Here is a 23,180-nt window from a genome sequence, read left to right on the forward strand (position 1 = left end):
GGTAAAACAAAGTTTTTTTAACATTTACATTTAGATTTGTAGTACAGAACTTTTTTGTTTGGGTTTTTGCTTAAAATTTGTTGGAAACAAATATTTTCAACACATTTGAAAACCAATTTTTTTAAGTTTTGTGTTTTTTTGAAAAAAAGAGTTTAAGGTTTTTGATATTTTTCATTTTTAAGATAAAGTTGATCTTGAAACATTTTTTTTTTTTAGGTATGCGTTTTTCTGTAAAATTTTAGAGAAACCCATTTTTTGTCATATTTGGATTGTTTTTTTTTTAACTAAAAAAAAATAATTTGGTTTTTTGTTCAGCATTTTAACATTTGACATTTACATTTGTAGTAAAGAATTTTTTTTTTAAATTTTTTTTTAAAGAAAGTTTAGGTTTTTGCTTAGAATGTGTTGGAAACAAATATTTTCGACATTTTTGATTTTTCAGAGAAAGTCAATTTTTTTAAGTTTTTTGTATTTTAGATAAAAAGAGTTTGAGGTTTTTATGTTTTTCATGTTTAAGATAAAAGAAAAATTTTATAGTTTGAGGTGTTCTTCAAAATTTTAGAGAAAACCATTTTTTTGCCTTTCTGATTTTTAGTATTTTTTTTTTCAAAAAATTAAAAAAAAATTTTTTTTTGTTCAAATTTTAGGCAAACCAAACTGTTTACTGGCATTTTTGAAATACAAGCTCACAAAATTTGTTTTCTTATTTTTTCATTTATGGAATGGACTATTTTCAGTAATCCATGCAAGTTTCATAGAGAGAATTGCATAACTTTACGAATTTTAGTGAAATTCGTTCGGCGAACTAGTGAAAAATTCTGCGCATCTGCTTACTAATATACGTAGCGACACTTCGATCAACGGATTTGCAAACGGACATCCTGTCCGAATTCGTATGCTAGCGCTTCCCCCCTGTTTTGGCAGAAAACACTAAAACTTAAAAACAAAAATTATAAAAAGTTGATTACATCAAAAAACAAAAAAAACATAATAATAATAATAATATAATAGTAAAACCAAAAATTTTTTTAAAAGTGTATTTTAACCCTAAAATTATATTAAGGATTTAAAATTCTAAAATGTAAAAAAACCGAAGATTTTTAACTTTAGAAATCTCTTTACCATAATTTTCAAACTGAATGAATCTCAAACTTTTTTAAATGTTTTAATTTTGTTTGGCTTACTTCTAATTAACATGCCTTTCAAAACCCAATTTTGAGAAAAATTTTTGACAATGCCCGTAATTCTTAGATCACTTGCTCACACGTTCTCAATGTCATTCGGGTCTAGCAAGAGCAGTGTGAGGAGGAGTTTGAATGACCTTTTAGTGGTTAAACAATAGTCACTTTCACATAAAATGCGAACGATTCATGGGATCATTGCCCTGACAAAAGTGAAATTTATCACAGACTAGGAAACCCGGCCCCCTTCGCTGGGCACACTAAAATAGAATGGATATGGTTTAGAACAGAAAATATATGGTTTTCATATGATTTATTTCTTTATTCTTTATTCAAGCGCTTTGGCTTAAACAATATTTTTTGTTTTTCTATTTGTTTTTGAGTAAATATAAAATATAAATTGAAAATCAGGAAAAAAGAAGATTGTTTTTAAATTTCAAATCAACGCATATGAATAAACATTCGTCTTTTTTCCTGATCATCCATGAATTTTTCGTTTCAATTTATATGTTTTATTAAGCATTGGAGCTTTTTTAACCATTATCCATTTATATTTTTCAAAAAAAAAAAACGAAAAAAATTGTTTTTTCCACGAACACATAATTTCATTTCAACATTCGGATTTCACATTAAATTCTCAAATTTCGTAAGAAATTATTCACTGTTCCAAAATCCACTCCAAAAAAATTCACAAACAATTTTTACATGTTGCACTTACGTTTTTTCCTTATGGCATCCAAATCAGAAAGAAATATTGACACATTGTAACTCACACTGTCAATTTGACAGTTCAGTTCCGCCCCAAGCGTTAAAAAAGTAAGCGACATTATGGCTGGTTCAAAAGAACGCTGTACCCGTTGCCAACGCTCCGAATTACAACCAAACTTTACGAAACCCATTTTCAATACTTACTTAACAATGTGCGTAAGTTTGGTTTAATTCGGTGCAAAGACACGGCGGGTCCACGTTTTGGCATATATTTCGAGACCCTAGTCATCAATAGGTATGAAAATTACCCCGTATTAAAGCACTTATCAACAGCTTTCATTTGATACCCATATTGTACATACACAACCAAAGGTTACCCGGGCTCACGTTTTGACCTATATCTCGAGACCCCAGTCACGTAGCGGCATGAAAAATACTCTGTACTAAGGCATTCACCAACAGCTTCAATTTGATACCCATATTGTACATACACATCCGAAGGTTATCCGGGTCCACGTTTTGACCTATATCTCGAGCCCTATCCACCAATAGGTATCCAAACTATACGGAAACCATCTTCAATACCTCCTTAACAATGTGTGTAAGTTTGGTTTAATTCGGTGCAGACACGGCCGGTTAGCGAACACACACAAAAAGTTGACTTTATTTTATTTATAAGATTTTTTTCAGTTTGTGTCCGAAAAATCCAAATATCTTACGGAACCCTATTTTTTTCCAAAATAAAATGTAATCCATGTTACTCGTGGATAATGTAGTTTTCGAATGGTGAAAGAATTTTTAAAATCGGTCCAGTAGTTTTTGGGCCTATTCGTTACAAGCAAACAAACAAACAAACAAACAAAGTTTTCCTCTTTATAATATTAGTATAGATTATCAGATTCTTTCTGATAATTCATTTATGAATATTTCTCTTGAACTTGCCAAGCTGAGCCTATTCTTCTTCTTAGCATCACAGTCTTTGGTGAACCATTGCTTTATTCACAACCTTTGTCAAGCTGAGCTTCTAAATATTAAATTTACATTCGTACTTAATAATCGCTTTTTCCGGTTGTCCACATCTTAAAATTCAAAGCCCTTGGTTGGCTTTCTCCCAAGCGAAACCTGTGTTAGGCTAGACACATCCACATCCCTCCCAATCCATTTGCGGAACAACATCAAGACGCACACCACAAATAGGAGAAGGAGCTCAGCCAAACTCTTAAAATGGGTGTAAGCGCCCATCATTCCTCAATCTTAGCTGCTTCTGGTCGATCACCCATTTTAAATAAGTCAGTTCTTGGCAAAATAATTTCGAATTGAGTGTTTAGCCGAATAGGAGTTCATAGTTGAGGCCTCTCTTACAATCTCTTACAATACAATGGATAATTCTCTTACAATTCAACTAAACTTACAGCAAAATTTTCTTAAGACCACGACATTTTCCAGCTGTAGCTTCAAGTGATTTTTGTTTTGTAGCAAGCACCTCTTCCTAGTTTTTCATACCTCATGTAGACTGCGCCTGTCAACTTGTTTCAAACAGGTTATGCCTACTTCAAATTCGATATCTTAATCATTGTTTGTCAATTCAATTTAACGCAAATAAGTTTTGCTAACATTTTTCGGTTTAACGAATAATCAAGCGCCCATCGGCGGCCGTTCATTTGTTTAGTCTATTAACAGAGTAGCTAAAGTAGTTCGACAAAGTGTGAAAAGTAGAGCAAATATTGAACACTGAGCGTTTAAAGAATGTTGCACAGCGAGACTTCACAGTTTCGTGTAAGTGACAATGTACAGCAACAACAACTAAGGTTGCGAAATCACTCACATCAGTGCAAAATTTTAAAAGAGAATACTCGGCCTTTAGATAGCACTATCAACTTTGTTATTCCAGCCAAAAACCATCTACAAATGTTCGCTTTGTATTGGTGTTTGTTTTGATCTGAGTGTGAATATTTGTATACCCGTGCACTTGCGAAGAAGGTGTTAGGATTTTGTTCACATAACGAAATTGAGTTAGATAGGGACGAAAACTTGTATAATAAAATGCTTAGAGAGGGGAAGGGGGCCGGATGCCATGTCTGTCAGTCCATCATGACGGATGCGTCAGTCCGTCAATATGAGCAAAAATTAATATATTTCTATGAAACGTGCTTTCCCTTTGTCCAGGGAAGATTGGCATTGAAAGTAGGCGAACTCGGTGAATAACTACGCCCACCTGCTATATAACGGTAGTCTTCAAAATGGAAAAAAAATCTTTATCTTAAATGAAGAACAAATTCTCTATTCTAGTAGAAATGATGAACCCACAAAAATACGACTCAATAAAAATTTTGAAAAATGGGCGGTGCCACACCCACTTTTGAATAAATGCGTGTATCTCGACAACGAGTAAATGAAACTCGAGTAATTTGCTAAAAATAATGCAAACAGAAAAAAATGCCCCAGAAAGAATTTGAGAAATGGGCGGTGCCACACCAACTTTTGGATAAATGCGCGTTTCTCGATGACGAATAAATGAAACTCTTGTGTTTTAGTATTATAAAAACGATGAATCCAGAAGAAACGATTTAAAATTTTTGTTTTTCATGGGCGGTGCCACACCTACTTTTGGATAAATAAGTGTATTTCCATAACGGGTAAATGAAGCTCTCGTATTTTGGTATCAATGTTGGACCCAGAAAAAATGATTACAAAAAAATTTTGCAAAATAGACGGTACCACACCCACATAAATGCATTTATCTCGAAAACCAGTAACTAAACAAAAAACTAAATTTTTTTCAAATTTTTTTGAAGTGAAACTTCTTTTTGTCTCGAAGGATGAAACGCTGTGAGGAGTAAAACCATAGCGTTTCATCGATATGTGACGCTACGCCAGCGCCATCTGTTAAAAGCGTGGCGTGGATGAAACGCTGTGAGGAGTAAAACTACGCTAAACTACGTAAAACTCACGCTATGCCAGCGCCATCTGTTAAAAGACTGGCGAAATATGGCAACAATGATTGCAATTTGTCAATATGACATTTGATTGACGGCCGCCGTAGCCGAGTGGGTTGGTGCGTGATCACCATTCGGAATTCACAGAGAGGTCGTTGGTTCGAATCTCGGTGAAAGCAAAATTAATGAAAACATTTTTCTAATAGCGGTCGCCCCTCGGCAGGCAATGGCAAACCTCCGAGTGTATTTCTGCCATGAAAAAAATCTGCTCATAAACATATCATAAAACAAAATGAAATAAATGTATAAAAAAAAAAAAAAAATTTTCTTGTGATTCGAACCAAGGATTTCGGATCGGAAGCCCACATTGCTAGCCGCTGGGCTATTGCGCTGTGCTGTCGCCGCAAAATAATGTATCATAAATCTGTTTACCATACCAAAGCCCATACACTTTGCGAACGCATTTCGGTGGAAACATTTGACAGTTATCCCAAACACAATATTATTAGTAACGCGAGACGCGTCATAGAGTGTGTGTGTAGTTTTGAGCAAATCTTACAAACATATTTTGTTTTGTTGATTGATTTCTGTTAAATATGGCATCAAATCAACAAAAACGGAAACCGAAAACAGGTGCTGAACGGCAACGTGAGTATTTGGAGCGTAAAAAATTAAGAGCTACTGTTGAACACCGTGACAGTGAATCCTCCGGTTGTACGATAAGTGATAATTTGTCATCTGTGCATCAGGATATCGATGAAGAACATTTCTCCGTAAATCGATCAGTCGATGGGCGGTCATTTCATCAGTATCATGGACCTAATTATGTTGTCTGAGTTGCTAGGACAACATGATCATCAAATTCCGATGATTTTAAGTGGCGACTTTAATGTCAATTTTGCAGAAGAGCGATCAAAGACTCTAATAAGTTTCCTCAAAGAAAAATTAAATTTAAATATGGTTAATGATGGTGAAGTACCAACAACAAGATGCGGAACTACCATTGATGCAGTATTTCATCGATACCTTGATAGATTAGAATGTAGATCATTTTTTACGTATTTCAGTTACCATAAAGCCCTTGTTTCATTTTTGGAAAACGAATCCAATAATGATAATGACAATGCCGAGAACCAAATGTAATTGAGTACAATAAATTCATTTCTTTTTATATTAAAATAAATAAATAATTCTGTTTAATAAAATTCCATTCCATGCTTTCCATGACTTCTGCATGCATTATATTGAAATAATAGTTAAATTATTGATTTGTTGATAAAAGAAGTTTCACTTCAATCGTGCGGGTTCCGTGAACTACCACACACTTTCTTTTTTTTTTTTAAATACTAAAAATTAAAATTTACATGAAATGACTTTCTCTAAAATTTTGAAAAACAATTCGAACAAAAAAAGTTTTTTTGAAGTTAACTTTATCTTAAAACATATCAAAAACCTCACCCTTTTTCAACAAACTAAAACTTAAAAAAATTGGTTTTCTGTGAAAAATAAAAAATGTCGAAAATATTTGTTTCCAACAAATTTTAAGCAAAAACCCAAACTTTGTTTCAAAAAAATTTATGAAAAGAAAATTCTGTACTATAAATCCAAATGTAAATGACCTAAAATTTTGAACAAAAAATTGAAATTTTTATACGTAAAATTTTGTTTTAAAAATAAAAAATATCACAAAAAAATGTTTCTTTGAAGTTTTAAATATAAAACTGAAACTTCTTCTTTTTTTTTAATTAATTGCTAATCAAATATCAAAAAAAAATATTATCCTAAATTTTGAACAAAAAACTCAATTTTTTTTTAAACACTTTAAAAAATAATTTCATTTCAAAAATCAAAAATGTCCAAATAAAATTTTTCTTCCACAAATTTTGAACAAAAATCACACCTTCTTTTTCAAAAAAAATTTTTAAAAAGAAAATTCTGTACTGTAAATCGAAATGTTAATGTGAAAAAAGCTTTGTTTCCCTAAAATTTTGAACAAAAAAATTAAATTTTTTAAACCTTAAATTTTGTTTTAAAAATAAAAAATATCACAAGGAAATTGTCTATAAAGTTTTAAACCAAAAACTCTAACTTTTTTTCAAAAAAACCAAAAAAAAACCAAATGTTAAAATGCAATCTATCAAAAAAAATATTTTGCCCTTAAATTTTGAACAAAACCTCATTTTTTTTTTTAAACTGTTTACAAAATTTAGTTTATCTCAAAAACCGAAAATGTCCAAAAAAAAAAAATTGGCCTTCAAAAAATTTTGAACAAAAACGCAAACAAACCTTTTTTTAATATTTAAAATAAGTAAATTTTATTCTAAAAATCAAAAATGTTTTTCATAAAAAAATGCTCAAACTATTTCTTCAAACCTAATTAAAAAAACAGAAATTTTATACTAAAAATCAAAAATGTTCAAAAAAAAATTGTTCCCACAAATTGTGAGCAAAAGCTCAAAAAATTTTTGTGTTAACATTTCAAAAAGTAAATTCTATTCTAAAACTCTGATATGCCACAAAAAATGATTTTCTAAAATTTTTATCAAAAATACAAACTTTTTGCTAAACACATTTTTTAAAGGTAAATTTTATTCCATAAATCAAAAATGCTACAAAAAAAGTTGTTCTCCAAAAGTTTTCAACAAAATAGTCAAACTTTTTTTTGAAAAATATTATATTAAAAAGTAAATTAACTGTATTCTAAAAATCAAAAGTGTCGAAGGAAACAATAGTTGCTCTAAAATTTTAAACAAAAATTTCAACTTTTTTTTTCAAAAAGGAAGCTGAAAGTGATAGTCCAAGTGATTGTCCATGAGTTTGTTTGATTCCAAAAACTAACACTCATCCCATATTCAGTTTAACTAAAGTGTGCGTTGGTATACAAAGTTCGGTTCGGACCGAATTTCGCACTGCCTTACTTGTTTGTGTTTATGCTTACTTCCATTCGTCGCTTATCAGTTGTTTGGCTTAACCATGATTACATAGACTTTTTTTATAATTTAGTTCCTTTTTTTATTTGGCGCCGATCCAATAACAAAAATAGAGCATCTTTTTCTCATAATTATCATATCGCGATAGTAGTCGTGAGCGATCTTTATCTGGCGAGAGCATTTTGCCCAATCAGTTGGGAATTTTCATCGCGTTGATTCAGTTCGAAGCGGTCGCGTTGGTGTTGGCTGTAGACAAATGTGTTGCTGGCAGTGTTGGGATGGTTTTTTTTCTCATTGATTTCCTTTAGTGTATAATTTCGAATAAGTCGCTGTGAAAGATATTTGAAAGCAAGTCATCAAATTCATACTCAAAATTAATGAATTTAGGCAGGTAATTTCAATTATAATTTTCTAGAAGGAAATCAAGTAAGGAAGTGTTTAAGTTTGGACGAAAGTGAACTTTATATGTAAAATACTCGCCGCTTGCGTTTGGTCAGATCTCACAGTTGCAGTAAAAATCATTTATAGTAAACAAAGTGGCGCGAAATTAGTCACCGAATTTCTTTTGAATAACTTTTTGAACTTATTAGCAGCTGTCTAATTCACAAGTGTCAAATATGATTGACATACGACGTCATTAGCAAAAATTAAAAATCTTCCTATGGGGTGATTAATTTTGCGCCACTTTGTATAGGGTGTTTTTTTGAGCGCTCGAGAACTTAAAATTATAATACAAATCAGAAATATTGTTGGAACGAATTTTTTTATTGGTGGCCGTCATAGACGAATGGGTTGGTGCTTAACTATCTTTTACGCAGGTTCGATTCTCCGACAGCCTAGCGGCAATTAGTGAATTGGGCTCGTTGCTTGTGTGTTCAAAATTAGTTGGGGAATGTTTGACATCTCTTTCGATTGCATCCGAATACTACTATATCAGGCTCATTTGAGTTTCCGGTCACAGCGGCATAGAAGGAAACTGATTAGCTGATTAGCTGGCTAGACGGGGTGCTGGGAGACGGTTTCATCGCAAAACGAGTGGATTAGGGTTCCCTTGACAATCTGTGGTCTTCTCTTCGAAAGATGACGCGAGACCCAACACAGCGAGCGCTGCGCTAATGCACAAATGTCCAAGGTCGCGAGATTCTTCTGGCCACGGCTGGCGCTCGAGACAACTTCTAGGGCTAACACAGTTACAGCTCTCGAGCTTAGTGGGTTTTCTTACCGGGCATGGTCCGCTAGGTGTCTGTGCGGTGAGACTTGGGATTGCCTCAAGTCCGTTCCGCAGTAGGAGTGTGTAGTTCTGTGGAGTGGCTTTTTAGCCTCTTTTTATTTAAAAATTTTTTTTTTAATTTACAATTTTTTTAATTTCAAATTAAAAAAATACCAAACATTAAATTTTTAAAATTTATTTTTTGGTCAAGGTCTCTCCTCTCTAAACGAGCCTCATATGTCGAAATTAGTAATATTAAATCAAACCCCTTCATTGCCTACTCTCATGGGCTTCAGGGTAGCATTCTTGGTTTATTATTATTTGTGACATTCGCATCTGTTTCCACCACGTTACCTCTCTGCTCTTGTGCATAGAGCAATCTAACTTATAACAGCAACAAATTTGCCCATCTTCTTCTTAGCATCATAGTTTTGGTGCACCATTGCTTCATTCACAACCATGCGCCATCTGTCTCTATCTAAGGCTACCACTTTCCACCGCTGCAGGTTTACCTTTCCAAGGTGAACTTCCACGTATTCGAGCCATCTCTTTCTGGGGAGTCCTCTTATTCGGCCTTCAATTGGGCCTAATTCAACTGCCTTTGGAGTTCTTCTCTCCTTGGACATTCTAAACTCGTGTCCGAGCCATTTTATTCTCTGAAATTTTATAAATTTTATTAAAGTTTCGTTTTCTGCTAATATATATAAACCTTTTTTTGGTTTTGCGGTTTCATGCACAAAGCTTCGAATCTACACACTCCCGAATGGTATTCAAGCAGCTGCTTCAAATAACGTGTTTATAAAGGGTGGTTAAATTTCAAGGGCCTATGTTGAATGCGAACCACACTTATATGTCAACGACACCATTGGACTTCTTTCTTTGGGGTTATTTCAAAGAAAAGGTGTACGTCGATAAGCCAGCAACAATTCAAGAGCTAAGGGATGAGATAATTCGGCACATTAACTGCATAGAACCTCAATTATGGCTCAGCGTCATCGAAAATTTGGACCATCGGATGGAGGTGTGCCGCCGTACGTAATTGAGCCATACCAATTTTATCATAACAAAGACAAATGACAATAATTTCCTAAAAAAGTTGTATTGTATTCAAAATCAACACCGGCCCTTGAAACTTAACCACCCTTTATAAAAATTTGTTTTGTCGAACAATTTTCAAAGTACAAGCAATACCGGAAAAGTTTTACACTGCAAGAAAATTTTCAAAATCAAAGCGATTTTTCAGGCACTTAAAACTTTAGGTTTATTATTCTAAACTTTAAAGTGCTATTAAACTGCTTCTCAAACCTTTCTGAAAAATTCTGATTAAAAAGCTGCAAATTTGATGAAAATTGTGTGTATGTTTCTGAATTTCGAAGAAAATTTAGACTTTCGATTCCTACGACTTATGTTTAGGCATGAACTTCTTTTGTATTAAAAATTAGTTAAGTGTAAAATTAAAAAAGTTAAAATATAGATATAATCACAAGTGGCGTGAGACTTGGTTTTCGGCGGGTGTAAATATGTATGCGTTTGTCATTCACTTTGAATACCTGGTATATAACTGCAAATTAATAGAAGCAAATAAATTTGAAGTCAGAGCACCTTTCAGGTACGAAAATTGTCACCTCCTAACGATAAATCATTCACAAAAAAAAAAACCAAGAAAAAAAAGTATGTGCAAGTGAAAAAAAGTATAGAAAATTTATATTCATTAACATGCAAATTATTATAATTCGCACCTCATCAAAGCTGTTTGTTGAAAATTATTTGTCACATAGGCGCAAGCGCTTGGAAACACTCATAAATCAACATGCATTCGTACATATGTATAAAGGGTGAGACATCGAAAGGTTGAAATTTGAGCTACTGATTGCTTTTAATGTGTCCGCTAAAATCCACTGGTAAAAAGACAGAAAGTTAGGTGAAAAAATACGGCTTGCGAAATGGGGGGATTTACGCTTGAACAACATTGGGAGATATTGAAGATTTTCATGCAAAGTGGAGAAACACTTTTCGAAGAACATCGCGTTATGAGGCGCACAGCTGCGTTATATAGGGACCAACGTTACGATTTTAATGTTCTTAAACTTATATAAAAAAATTAAAAAAAAGTTTACATATGAAACAAAGCAAACAAAAAACAACATCACGATTCAAAACAAAAGGCAATACACTTGCGCTAGAGCTATACTTGGCCGGAAGACTTTAATTTAAGTTTTGTATTATCCTCTGCAATATGTACCTACTATCTAGGTTCGGGCTTTAGGCTCGACTTCCCTTGCGGACACTCAAGTATCCTAAGAAACTTTTGGGGTATCCCCCTGTCGACGGATCAGTGTATACTCTCGCTTAGGCCAAGCGAAACTTTCTCTACCCATATTCCATTAAGGGAGAAGTGAACTGGTTGCAACAGTTGGTCATTAATCTGTTCCCGATTGGTTCGAAGTTGGAAGGAAGGGCTGGCGGAGGAGTATTCTGGCGGAGGAGCTCCCATTCAGACGCAATGAAAGAAGTACCTGATTGGTTTTTCACCTTCATAATAATTGTTAGGAAAGTAACTACAGGGTAGGCCATTTAAAGCGGGCCCATCGGGCAACCCTATAACTTTTGACAGGAACGTCAGATCGACTAATGACATAGCGCGTTGGAAGCGTCAGTCCAAGACAATTTTTACCATGGAGCAGTACACTCCAAAAGAACGCGCTGAAATAATTCAGCTTTACATCCAAAATAACTTCTCAATTGTGAAAACTCAACGTGCGTTTAAAAAAAAAAATAAAGTTAAAAGTGCGCCATCCAAAAGCACTTTACAGCGTTTATACGCAAAATTTATTAACCACGGTAGTCTCAGCAATACCAGCCACGCATCCAGACAACGTACACGACGTTCTGCTGAAAATATCGAGGCTGTACGAGCCAGTGTTGAGGAGGCTCCGCGAACATCGAGTTATCGTCGTTCTCAGGAATTAGGCATCGCCAGGACAACACTCAGGCGCATAATTCGCATCGATTTGAAAATGTTTCCGTACAAAATTCAAATGGCACAAAAATTAAACCCGGCTGATTACCCGAAACGGCTTGATTATGCCAAATGGGCCGTCGAAACCGTTCGAAATGAAAATGGTGATTTTCCGTGGCCACCGAGATCACCAGATTTGACGCCACCGGACTTTTATTTGTGGGGTTATCTGAAATCCAAGGTATACATCAACAAGCCAAGGACTCTAACTCAACTTAAAAACAATATCCGACGCGAAATCGCCGCCATACCGGCCGAAATATTGGCCAAAACGATGGAAAACGCCGAAAAAAGGACACATTTGGCCATCAAGGCCAGAGGCAAACATTTGAAGGATATCATTTTCAAAAACTAATATAGCTGGAACAAATCTCCTTGAATCAAAATAAATGATTTTTCATATCAACACAAAAAAAAATGTTTTTTTCAATGTTTTTTTTCAGAAACAAATGGGCCCGCTTTAAATGGCCTACCCTGTATTTACTGTGATAGCCACCCTGCGCTCAATAATGGTATTACCTGGTTTCACTTTCGATTGCATTGGAATTCTTTGACATAAGGCTTACTTGGGTACCTGGTCGTAGCGACATTGCGGGAAACTGCGAAGCGGATTAGCTTATCAGACAAGGGACCTGTGAGGTAGCTCCCCCACGAGAGGAGACGAGTGGGATCCCCTTACTGGGGGTACCTGGTCGTAGCGACATTACGGAAATTGCAAAGCGGATGAGCTTATCAGACAAAGGACCTGTGAGGCTGCTTCCTCGTGAGAGGAGAGGATTGGGATCCTCTTGACAACTTGCGCTTCACTCTTGGTCCGATGGGCTTCCCGTCAACTCAGCGAACTCTGGGTAAGCACACAAACTTATAAGGTCGCGAAATTCTCGGGTTGATCGCAGGCATTCAAGGGATCTTCTGAGGATAACAAAATCTCAGCTCTGAAACTTCATTGATATCCTCACGGATGGGTATGAGGAGGATGAGGTGGAATCATTTCAGCATTTCCTCCTTCGCTACCCTGCTCATGCGGTACTAAGATTTAAGCATCTTGGTTCTCATACCGTCATATCAAAAATCTGTCTCCAGCAGCATGAAGTGGCTCATACAACCGCAAACCGGTCATTGTTCGTAATCCACAAATACTCAACCTCTCCTCCTTCCTCCACCCTCTCCTCTCTCTCCCCTTTCGTCCTATCGGGTTTCTTCACCTCTTCTCCCTTGCAATGGTATGAAGACAGATGAACTTGAATTCTTTGCCCAAATGGGCCCACTTTCTGGGCAACCATTGTAACTTAATCTAGTCTATGCAATACGTAAGTCGAAATATTGCTTTCCATACAAATCGAATTGTTTTCGGTGACCCCCAGTAAAATTGTCAACCGAAAATTTGTGTGGCACATTTTTACCCTCTAACTGCCTTGCTAAAGAGCTTTCATTATACACATTGCAAGAAAGGGTCAAAAATACTCACTCAGGTAGAAGATAGAGGGTTAAAATGTACTACAAAAAAGTTCCTCTTTAAATTTTACTGTAGTAGTCTGTGGATAGAAATTATATTTGAAGCAGTTTTGGCCATTTTGCACTGTCACTAAATTGCATTCCCACTAATTTTTAGTCGTAGTTAAAATAAGGCCTTTATTATCACTAAATCTTCAGCTTTTCAGTGTTGTAGCTATTCGTTTATTGCATTGTTGATTTAGTGCCTGATTCGAAGTCCTTTTATGCCTAATATTTTCAATAAACTATTCGCACAAGACCACTAGCACTTAGACCCTCTGGACTAGTACTGTCTTCCGTAAAGTTGATCCTGGCGACATTTCCTTTCATATGTAATTCTAAGCATTTGTTCATATTGAGTAACCAGTGTTGGAAGCATTAAAAATATTACGCGAACCATTCAGTAACCATTGACTTGTTAGGAACAAAATTTATTAAATTTTGCTAATTTTAATTCCATTAATTTTGTCGTTAAATCTGCTCAAAAGCTACGGGATAAGCAACAGAACCACAAACAACAACAAAACAAAGATCAAGGATTGTTTAAATGGATAATAAAATCGAAATGTTATGTGGGGCTCATTGAGGCTAATCTATTCACGAACTTCGGGACAATCAACAGAACCTAAAATAACAAATGGCACGTCTGTGCGCAAAGGATCCCAGATTTATTCGCGTGCATCGAGCACTGTTTGGTGGTATTGGATCAGAGAAATGCTGCAAGGCTAGCAGGGACATCATTTTAACGTTCCATAATTAAATAAAGGGTGGTTAAGTTTCAAGGGCCGGTGCTGATTTTGAATAAAATACAGTTTTTTCAGAAATTATTATCATTTCTCTTTATTATGATAATATTGGTATGGCTCAATAACGTATAGAACAAAATGTCGGTCAAATGGCCTCGGCGGCGCACCTCCATCCGATGGCCCAAATTTTCGATGACGTTGAGGCATAATTGAGGTTCTATGCCGGTAATGTGCCGAATTATCTCATCCTTTAGCACTTGAATTGTTGCTGGCTTATCGACGCATACCTTTTCTTTCAAACAACCCACCCCAAAGAAAGAAGTCAAACGGTGTCAAATCACATGATCTTGGCGTCCAATTCACATCGCCGCGACGTGAGATTATTCGGCCATCAAATTTTTGGCGCAAAAGAGCCATTGTTTCGTTAGCTGTGTGACAAGTGGCACCGTCCTGTTGAAACCACATATCGTCCACATCCATATCTTCCAATTCGGGCCATAAAAGGTTCGTTATCATCTCACGATAGCGAATACTATTCACAGTAACTGCCTGACCGCCGGCCCATAAACCGCACCAAACAGTCACTCTTTGTGGGGGCGCATTGGTTTTTCGGCAATCACTCTTAGATTATCATTCGCCCAAATGCGGTAATTCTGTTCATTGACGAAGCCACTGAGGTGAAAATGTGCCTCATCACTGAAGATGATTTTCTTCGAAAATTGGTCATTCATTGTTGCCATTTCCTGCGACCATTCTGACCATTGACGACGCTTGAAATGGTCAAGAGGCTTTAGTTCTTCAGTCAAATGTACCTTGTAAGCGTGTAAATGCAAGTCTTTATGCATAATGTTCGGCAACGACGAGCGTGAGAGGTGCAATTGTTGGGCACGACGATGAGTTGAGGTGGACGGCTCTTCAACCACACTATCGCGAGCAGCAGCAATATTGTCTGCAGTACGAGCTGTACGAGCATGCACCGGTGTTTTTACATCTCCTACAGACCCGGTTTGCTCAAACTTTTGCACAATTTTCCCAATTGTACGCACATTTGGACGATTAAATTGAACGAAAAAATCACGAAGTGCGCGATATGCATTTTGATTTGAACGTCCGTTTTCATAATAAGCCTGAATAACTTAAATGCATTGCTCGATTGTGTATCTTTCAATGGTTTAAATTAAATTAGTCTGTGATTAAAAAATGTCGAATGAAATGCAGAAAAAAACTTGACGCTTAGGTGTCGTTCACATTCAATATCGGCCCTTGAAATTTAAGCGCCCTTTACAAGGATTGCCCCTTTAATTAAAAAAAATCTATTGGAAAACAAAATATCATTCGTTTCTACTTAAATCAATTTCAACTTTCAAATCCTAAATGGCCCACCCTGTATGTGTGCACATGTTAGCGATATTTATTTTCATGTAGATTCATTAAAGCCCAATAAGTCAAAATATATGTATGTAGTGTGTCTGTATGTATGTACGCATTGCAGCACCTTTCTCACGAACAACAAACCGTTAATTGCGAAATTAAATTTGCATATAAAATATTGGAAAGTTTCATGAAAAACCATTCACCAAGGCCTTAAGTAATCAGCTGTGTATGAAGCAGAAAATCGGTGTTGCGACATTTGACAGGGCCACTTCCGTCGCTGTACCGCAAATGCTTGCAGCGACAGCGAAAGCGACAATGAAATTCAATTTAAATTATTAAGCGCGCGAAAATGCGCTGCAAGGAAGCAAAATGAAGCCAATTAAGCGACCGAAGTTGAGGCGTTCAATGATGGTGGCGCAGTTGATGGCAGCGCTGGCAAATGGCGGCGGGTCTTAGTATTGGCATTACCTGTACTGTTGCTACTGCTACAGCTTTTGTTATTGTTGTTATTGCTATCGTATGCCTGTTAATGTAGCTGGTCTCACCTTGATTGTTGCCGATGACTCGATGTGGCAGGTGCGAAAAGTGGCAGCTGGGTAATCAGTGCTTATCAGTAGCTGACAATCTGTTTACACCAGTCACAGCAGTACGCCAGCGGGTTGGGGGCCAAGATTGCTATTGAAAAAATAACGAAATGTTGTAAGGCTATGGAAGAAAGTAGGTGAGTAAGAGGCGAAAGTAAATCTAGTCAAAGGCATATGGCGCTTAGAGCACAGCTGTCCCGATTTTCGAGAGAAGCGTAGCAGTTGCGGATGCAATTGGCTGACAGTGGCGCAAGGGAGCGAAGTGTGCGTTTCGCAGGCATTACAAAAGGAAGTGAATGCTACACAAAACTGCACAGCTGCACCACTGCACAGCTTGTTAACAACACTCATAAGCCATTTTAATAATGGCCAAGGGCGACAACAGCGCACAACACTTCCGAGCTGTTGTTGTGTCACAAAAAGCCATGCAACAAAATGAGATGCGAACGCGCGCACAGCTTCTGTAGCAGGTCTTGTAAGGCTTGTTGCAGCGCAAATGTGTTGACAATGAAATGTTAAGCTTTTCTTCCCCCTAACTGCTGTTCGCACATAACAAAATTTATGTTTTCGTTTTTTTTTTTCGTTTCTTTTTTGTGTGTTAATTTTATTTTTACACTTCTTGCAGCGAAACAGGAAGCCACAGAGGGACGCCCGAAACAGGAGTTTCCAACAAAAATGACACAATATGGCAATACAATGGCCGTTCAAACGTTGGATGCACAGCGAGTACCGGACCACAGCCACAATTACACAGCGGAAGATAAAAGCGAGCCAACCTCATTAAATGCAACAACAATGGCTAACGCAAATGTAGAAGGTGCGACAGCATTCAGCGCTGGAGGTGACAATGGCGGTGGTGGACTTGAAGGACAGTCGCATCATGACTACAAAGGGCCTAGAATGTAAGTGCATTTTGTGCAGAGATATGAAAAGTCATTTTTGCGTGCCATTACGCGTTTTTATTGCACACACACACACATACATACATGCGCAAGCACGCATACATGTCCAGGCGTAGATGTGCTTGTTTCCAACGCTTTTTTAAATTTTTTGTTTATTTTTTTTATTTATTTTTTATTATTTTTTTTATTTTTTGTTTTAATTATTTGTTTATTCCTAGTGAATCTGGAAATTCCAAGGTTCTTATAGACTAAAAAAAAAATAGAAAAAGAAACTAACTTAACGGTACTTTATAGTTCAGGCTTATCTATAAATTTCTTTCAGTGAGAATTTGAAAGTTTGTTTAAGGGATGAAAAGTCAAAAGCCGATTAATTTTAAATTTGACTAAATTCATTAAATTTTCTATGTATCGGTGTATAAGAGGCGTAAGCCTTTAGAGTGGGTTATCAGGTATGAATATTTTTGTTTTTGTGGAATGCACAAATGCATGTGCCCTAAAAGAAGAGCGTGCGCTCATGACCTTAGATAGCCCTTCAACCACTTCAATTCAATTACCCTGAATCCTGTAAATCCAGGCTAAACTAGGCAAGCAGACATAATATCCTAATGCAAACATGCCTCCCAAGATTTGGCGTATTGTGAATATTTGGTCGAAGGTAGACTTTCCAGGTCTAAAGCCACACTGATAAGGTCCAATCAGTTGGTTGACGGTGTTCTTCAGGCTTTCACACAATGCGCTCGCTAGAACCTTTTAGGCGATATTTAGAAGACTAATCCTGCGGTAATTGGCCCAGATTGCAGGATCGCCCTTCTTATAGATTGGGCAGAGCACACTCAAATTCCAATCGGCAGATCAACCGGCAGTCCGTCGGCGCCCGCGGCTTTGTTGTTCTTTAGACGCGTTATCGCTATTCTCACCTCGTCATGGTCGGGTAGCGGAACGACAATTCCGTCGTCAACGATTGGGGTATCGGGATGTTCACATTCTCTCTGACATGCGCAGCTATCACTATTTAATAAGTTCGAGAAGTGTTCCCTCCATAATTTAAGTATGCTTTAGATACCAGTCACCAGATCGCCGCCTTTGTTCTTACAGGAAAACGCCCCGGTCTTCAAACCTTCTGTAAGCCGCCGAACTTTCTGGTAGAATTTTCGGGCGTTGTTGGCCAGCATCTCAAACTCCTCGCACTCACGTATTTCGGCCTCTCATTTCTTCTTTCGGATAATACGAGTGAACGAGAGTACTAGGCGAAGAAGTCTCTCTTTCACAGCAAATCCGACACCGAATTTGCGCTCCTTTGCATGGCTGCTGTAGTAGACATCGCAAGGTCCTATGTTTTTCGTGTTTGCCCCGTCCATCGCATCTCTTGAAAGGCAGTGAAGACAGCCTTTACTCTCACGGGGCAGAGGCACCTTCCCAATTAAGGGACCAGACATTCCAGGTGCATGCCCTTAAAAAATATTCCTTATTTCGTTTGCAAGGGTCGTCATCAGTAAAGGTAGTTCTCATCCGATGCTTTGTAAATCTTTTCATTGGGGGGGATTTTTAAGTGGCGGGTTCCAAACCCAGTACTTAGGGTAGGGCTTTTCGAGTACTTAGGGTAGAGCTCCTTGATGGTCGTAGCGAGAGGTTTATTTATCGTTAGAAAGTGGTCTGTCACTTTTCTGATTTGAAATCTAAGTTTTCATAAAGCATCGTTATATTTGATTAAAATCGATTCAATAAAACTTGGGAATACCTAATTTTGAAAGGAAACTAAAATTATTTTTCATATTTGTGTTTTTATTGCAAGCTGGTGAATTATAAGCTTCATTTTGTGTAATAATAAAGTAGTTTAAAAGATTATAATTTCTTTATTTGTAACTAACATCACTCCAGAATATTGATATTGGATATAGTGTAAATTTAAAACAAAAAATTTTTTTACGGCGTTGCCACCTATATTTTATTGCAAAATTGGCAAATTATGAGATATTAAAAATTTTAAAACTTGATTGAAATTGAACTTGAAAGAGAATAATATTTATATTTCGTGCTGCCACATAATTCTTAATGCAAAATAGTAACCCATGGCACCTTTTATTTGAATACCAAAATATGAATATCAAATAAAAGGAATGTAAACAAGCTTTAATAAAAAAATAGCTTTTAGCTTTTTCTGGAAAATAATAAATTTACTACAAGAATATATTAATTGTATATATATAATATATACTTGTATAAACATCAATGAAAACGTAAAAATATCTTAAATGCAAACAAAATTTTAAACGGCGTTGCCACCTAATTTTGAGTACAAAACTTTATTTAATAATAAAATTTAATAAAAAGCAGGACGAAAATTGTTTGACTGTCGACAAGAATTAAATACAATTATTTTGTATGGCGTTGCCACCTAACTCTTTAGGCGAAAATGCTAAATAACAGGACTGATGAAACAACTCTCAGTACTATGCTGATTTTCCTTTAGAACGTTTTACATAGAAAGTAGTTTTCTCAATGGCGTTGCCACCTAGTTTTTTTTGAACAGCGTTGCCACTTATCATTGAGTTAAAAAAATATTGCAATTGCTTTATAATATAAAGTGCAAGGTGGCGCAAAATTAGTCACCCTGTCATAATTTTTGCACAGAAACTGTTATAAAAAGTACGCAAAATTTGTCACCTTTTCGAAAGATTTATAATTTTGCAAATAGCGTCGAGCGTCAATCATATTCCACACTGACGAAATAGACAGCTGCGGTATACAAACTCAAGCAATGGAGCGCTTAAAGCTTGAATAAAGATTTCCATCACTCAAAATATTTTTTTGATTTAGTAAAGAAGTTTTTCAAAAATAAAATTAGATGATTTATTTTGCGCCACCTTGTAATATAAATATCTCTGTGATCAAAATTTTATAAATATTTATACACAGTGTGAAGTAGTTCAAATTTGCTGGACTATAACTTTGTTCTACAAAAAATGGTCTGGTGGGTTATGTGGTGATTCATTCAGAATCCAACTAGCGCTTCCACCCTATTTCTTTGTTCTACAAAAAATGGTCTGGTGGGTTATGTGGTGATTCATTCAGAATCCAACTAGCGCTTCCGCCCCATTTTGTTGCCAAATCCTCGTTACCAACATCTAATACCGTACTATCCTCAACCCTTCCGCCACATCCTCGTTACCAACTTGTTTAACGGTTATTTACAGTAATATATCCATATAGTAATATATCCATTCTGTGCGATTTAAGAACCTAACTAGGCGTTTAATGTCTAAGCCAGACAGTTGTTCGAGACTCTCGGACACTGGTTTGCCTAGGGTTCACATTCTCTCCTTCCATAAGGCAGGGCATTCTGCCTGTTTATAATTGTGACATGTGACAATGTGACAATACACACTGTATTGTGAGGCATGCCCATTTAAGCTGATTGTTCCCCGATAGACCGTAAGCCTGTTAGCCCCGCCGTTAGTCTTCGTTTCATATTTGTCAGTGGTGATGTTTGTATGTGGTTGTAGCTGGTTCGAAACACTCTGCTAACTTTGCATGTTGTCTGGTCTCTCTATCCACATTTCGTGATTTGTAGGTATTTTAAGGAAATTCCATTCCAGATTGTATCCAGTGGTGTAAATACGGATTCTGCAAGAACGTTTTTCATGGCAGATCCTCCTCTTGCCAGTTCGTCCGCTTTTTCACTTCCTTCAATGTTTCGAGGTCCCAGGACCCAGATTAACGTAACTTTATGATTTATAGTTAAAGTGGTAAGGCTAAAAATTTTCTACTTGTGATTTCGTTTTCAGAAGGATGTATATGATCACTTTTCTCCTCTAATCATAAAATATAAATTTGTTGTACTATGTAATTTAATATTAATTTTGAGTTAATTATTTTTTAACAAGCGAATCTTTGTTGTAACATTTACCGCAACTTTACTTATTCTCCAACACTTCCTCCTGGGTTTCGCTCATATTCAGTAGCAGGGCACACAAACTGTAGGCGTTGTTCATTGTCTAAAATCAAGTGGCAAATGAACTCTCACATAGATAGAAGTTTATATAGCGGAGGACTTAAGTCTTATATTCCAGAAGGTACACATTATTTGAAAAAAACTGTTGATGCAATTTTTCAGAATTCATATTATGCATAAGTTTACAAAATTTTAATTATTTCACTTGCTTCAAAATAAAAAAATTAACAAAATAAAAAAAAGGGGTAAGTGTATATGACAAAAGTCTACATACAGTTCTATCAGCTTAAAAAAATGTATGCGTTTTTAAACAAGCTTCTTTTCCTTCTTCTCGTTATTAATCACTGCTTGAAGGCGTCGTGGTATTAGTCCAACTGGTTCGGCAAGCTCCTTCTGTATTGCTTGGCTCCATGCACCCAACAATTTTTTTCGTTGTCGATTTTGCGTCAGTTACTATACTTCATCGAATATTTTCATTCTAAAAGCTCCCAAACATCTGACTGAAATCCGGACTCTTTGGTTGTGCTTATACGAGTAGTTGACTGGGTGCGTAGTAAATATAAGAGCCATTTATTGAGAATTAGTGCGGTTTGCTTAGGGCCATTGTTTTGTTGGAAAACCCACCCTTGCCGAAGACCAAATCATGCTACTGATGGGCTGAAATGTTTTTAAAAAATAAGAAAAAAAATAACATTCAAAACAAAAAAAAAACAAAATAACATTTAAAAAAAATTTTAAAACAAATAAAAAGTTTAAAATATTACTAAAAAAATTTAAAAAAATAGTTTAAATAAATTCGAACAAAAAAAAAAAAATTAAATACAATAAAATAATTATACGAAAATAAAAAATAAAAAAAATTTACATAAAAATAATGTAATAACTAAATTTATGAAAAATTAAAATAATAATTAATTAAAATAAAATAATTTAAAAAATAACTACAAAAAATTTAAAAATTTCATTTTAAAGGGCGGAACCGGTTTAGGAGGCCGAAATTTTGATGTTTTTCGAGAATTTTTTGAACTTGGTGGGTATTTTACTCATATTTTTAGGTATACTTTAAAATTCTTTCAAGCCATTTCCGCCGGAAGTAGTGGTGTTAGAGCGTGTTGTCCATGGACGATCGCAATCTGAGTATCTTGCTGGTGGGCATTCCTGAAGTTGCAATTTTTCGCCGTAATCAACAACAATTTTGTTTTTCATTAACAACATGTTTCCTAAGGTTATGAACCTAATTGTGATAAAATAATATTGAAAATTGCATATCTTTGAGGAGCTTGAACATAATGTAATTTTTTCATACCATATTTTTTCATCTATTTTGCTTAAAAAAAAAAAATGTTTAATGATAATATAATCCCTGAATTAGGTTCATATGACTAAAGATTGAATAAAGAATACTCCGAAAAAAATTTATAACGATTGGTCGATAACTTTTTGAGCTAGAGTGCCCACCAGTTGAAAAAAAGTAGTTTCGAGAAAAACGTCATTCTAACTAACGCGCCCTACGGTGCGGAACCGACGGGCAGTCACTTAAGTGCACATACGAGTAGAATCGGGAATAATGCGAATTTCGATTTAAAATTTTTACCACATATTCTTGAGTAGTTACGCTAACAATTTATGCAATAAAAAAAAGTCGATTTTTTGATAAGTCTAAACTGGTTTCCCCCCTTAATATAAATATTAAAAGCAAAAGAATTTAGTATAATAAAATAATTATTTAAAAATTCGAAAAAAAAATATAAAAAAAATTGTTAATAAAAGAAGTTCAAAAAACCAACATAAATTATAAAAAAAAATTTAATAGAAATTTAATAATTTAATAAAAAAATATTTAATGCTAAATGAAGCAAAAATAAAAAAGTTAAAAAAATAAAAATAACACAAAATATAAAAAGTTAAAAAACTGCAAAAAAACTTAAAAATAATAAATTCTTAATAAAAAATGTCAATATAAATAATGAAAATAAAAGAATTAAATATAATAATATAAAAATTATCCAAATAAAAAAAATAAAAAGTTAAAAAAAATAAATAAATAAATAAAAAATACAACACAAAAGCAAATAAAAAAATCAAAAAACTACAAAAGACTAAAATATAATAATTCATTAATAAACAATTTAAATATGAATAAT

General features: G+C 35.3%; 1 protein-coding gene across 4 annotated transcripts in view; it reads left to right on the top strand.

Annotated features, from left to right (window-relative positions):
- LOC129240873 (sodium/hydrogen exchanger 9B2) overlaps nucleotides 1-23,180 on the top strand; it is a 239,695-nt gene that overhangs the window by 62,801 nt on the left and 153,714 nt on the right. For 2 of the 4 annotated variants that reach the window (XM_054876932.1, XM_054876924.1), the window contains exon 3: nucleotides 16,808-17,084. In XM_054876932.1, coding sequence (XP_054732907.1) covers nucleotides 16,808-17,084 — 277 coding nt within the window. Of the gene's footprint in view, nucleotides 1-7,985; nucleotides 8,147-12,822; nucleotides 12,833-16,807; nucleotides 17,085-23,180 lie in introns of those variants that run through there. The other 2 variants (XM_054876942.1, XM_054876951.1) reach the window with 2 other exon arrangements.

Source organism: Anastrepha obliqua, chromosome 1 (assembly GCF_027943255.1).
Source record: "Anastrepha obliqua isolate idAnaObli1 chromosome 1, idAnaObli1_1.0, whole genome shotgun sequence".
NCBI classification, from domain to species: domain Eukaryota; kingdom Metazoa; phylum Arthropoda; class Insecta; order Diptera; family Tephritidae; genus Anastrepha; species Anastrepha obliqua.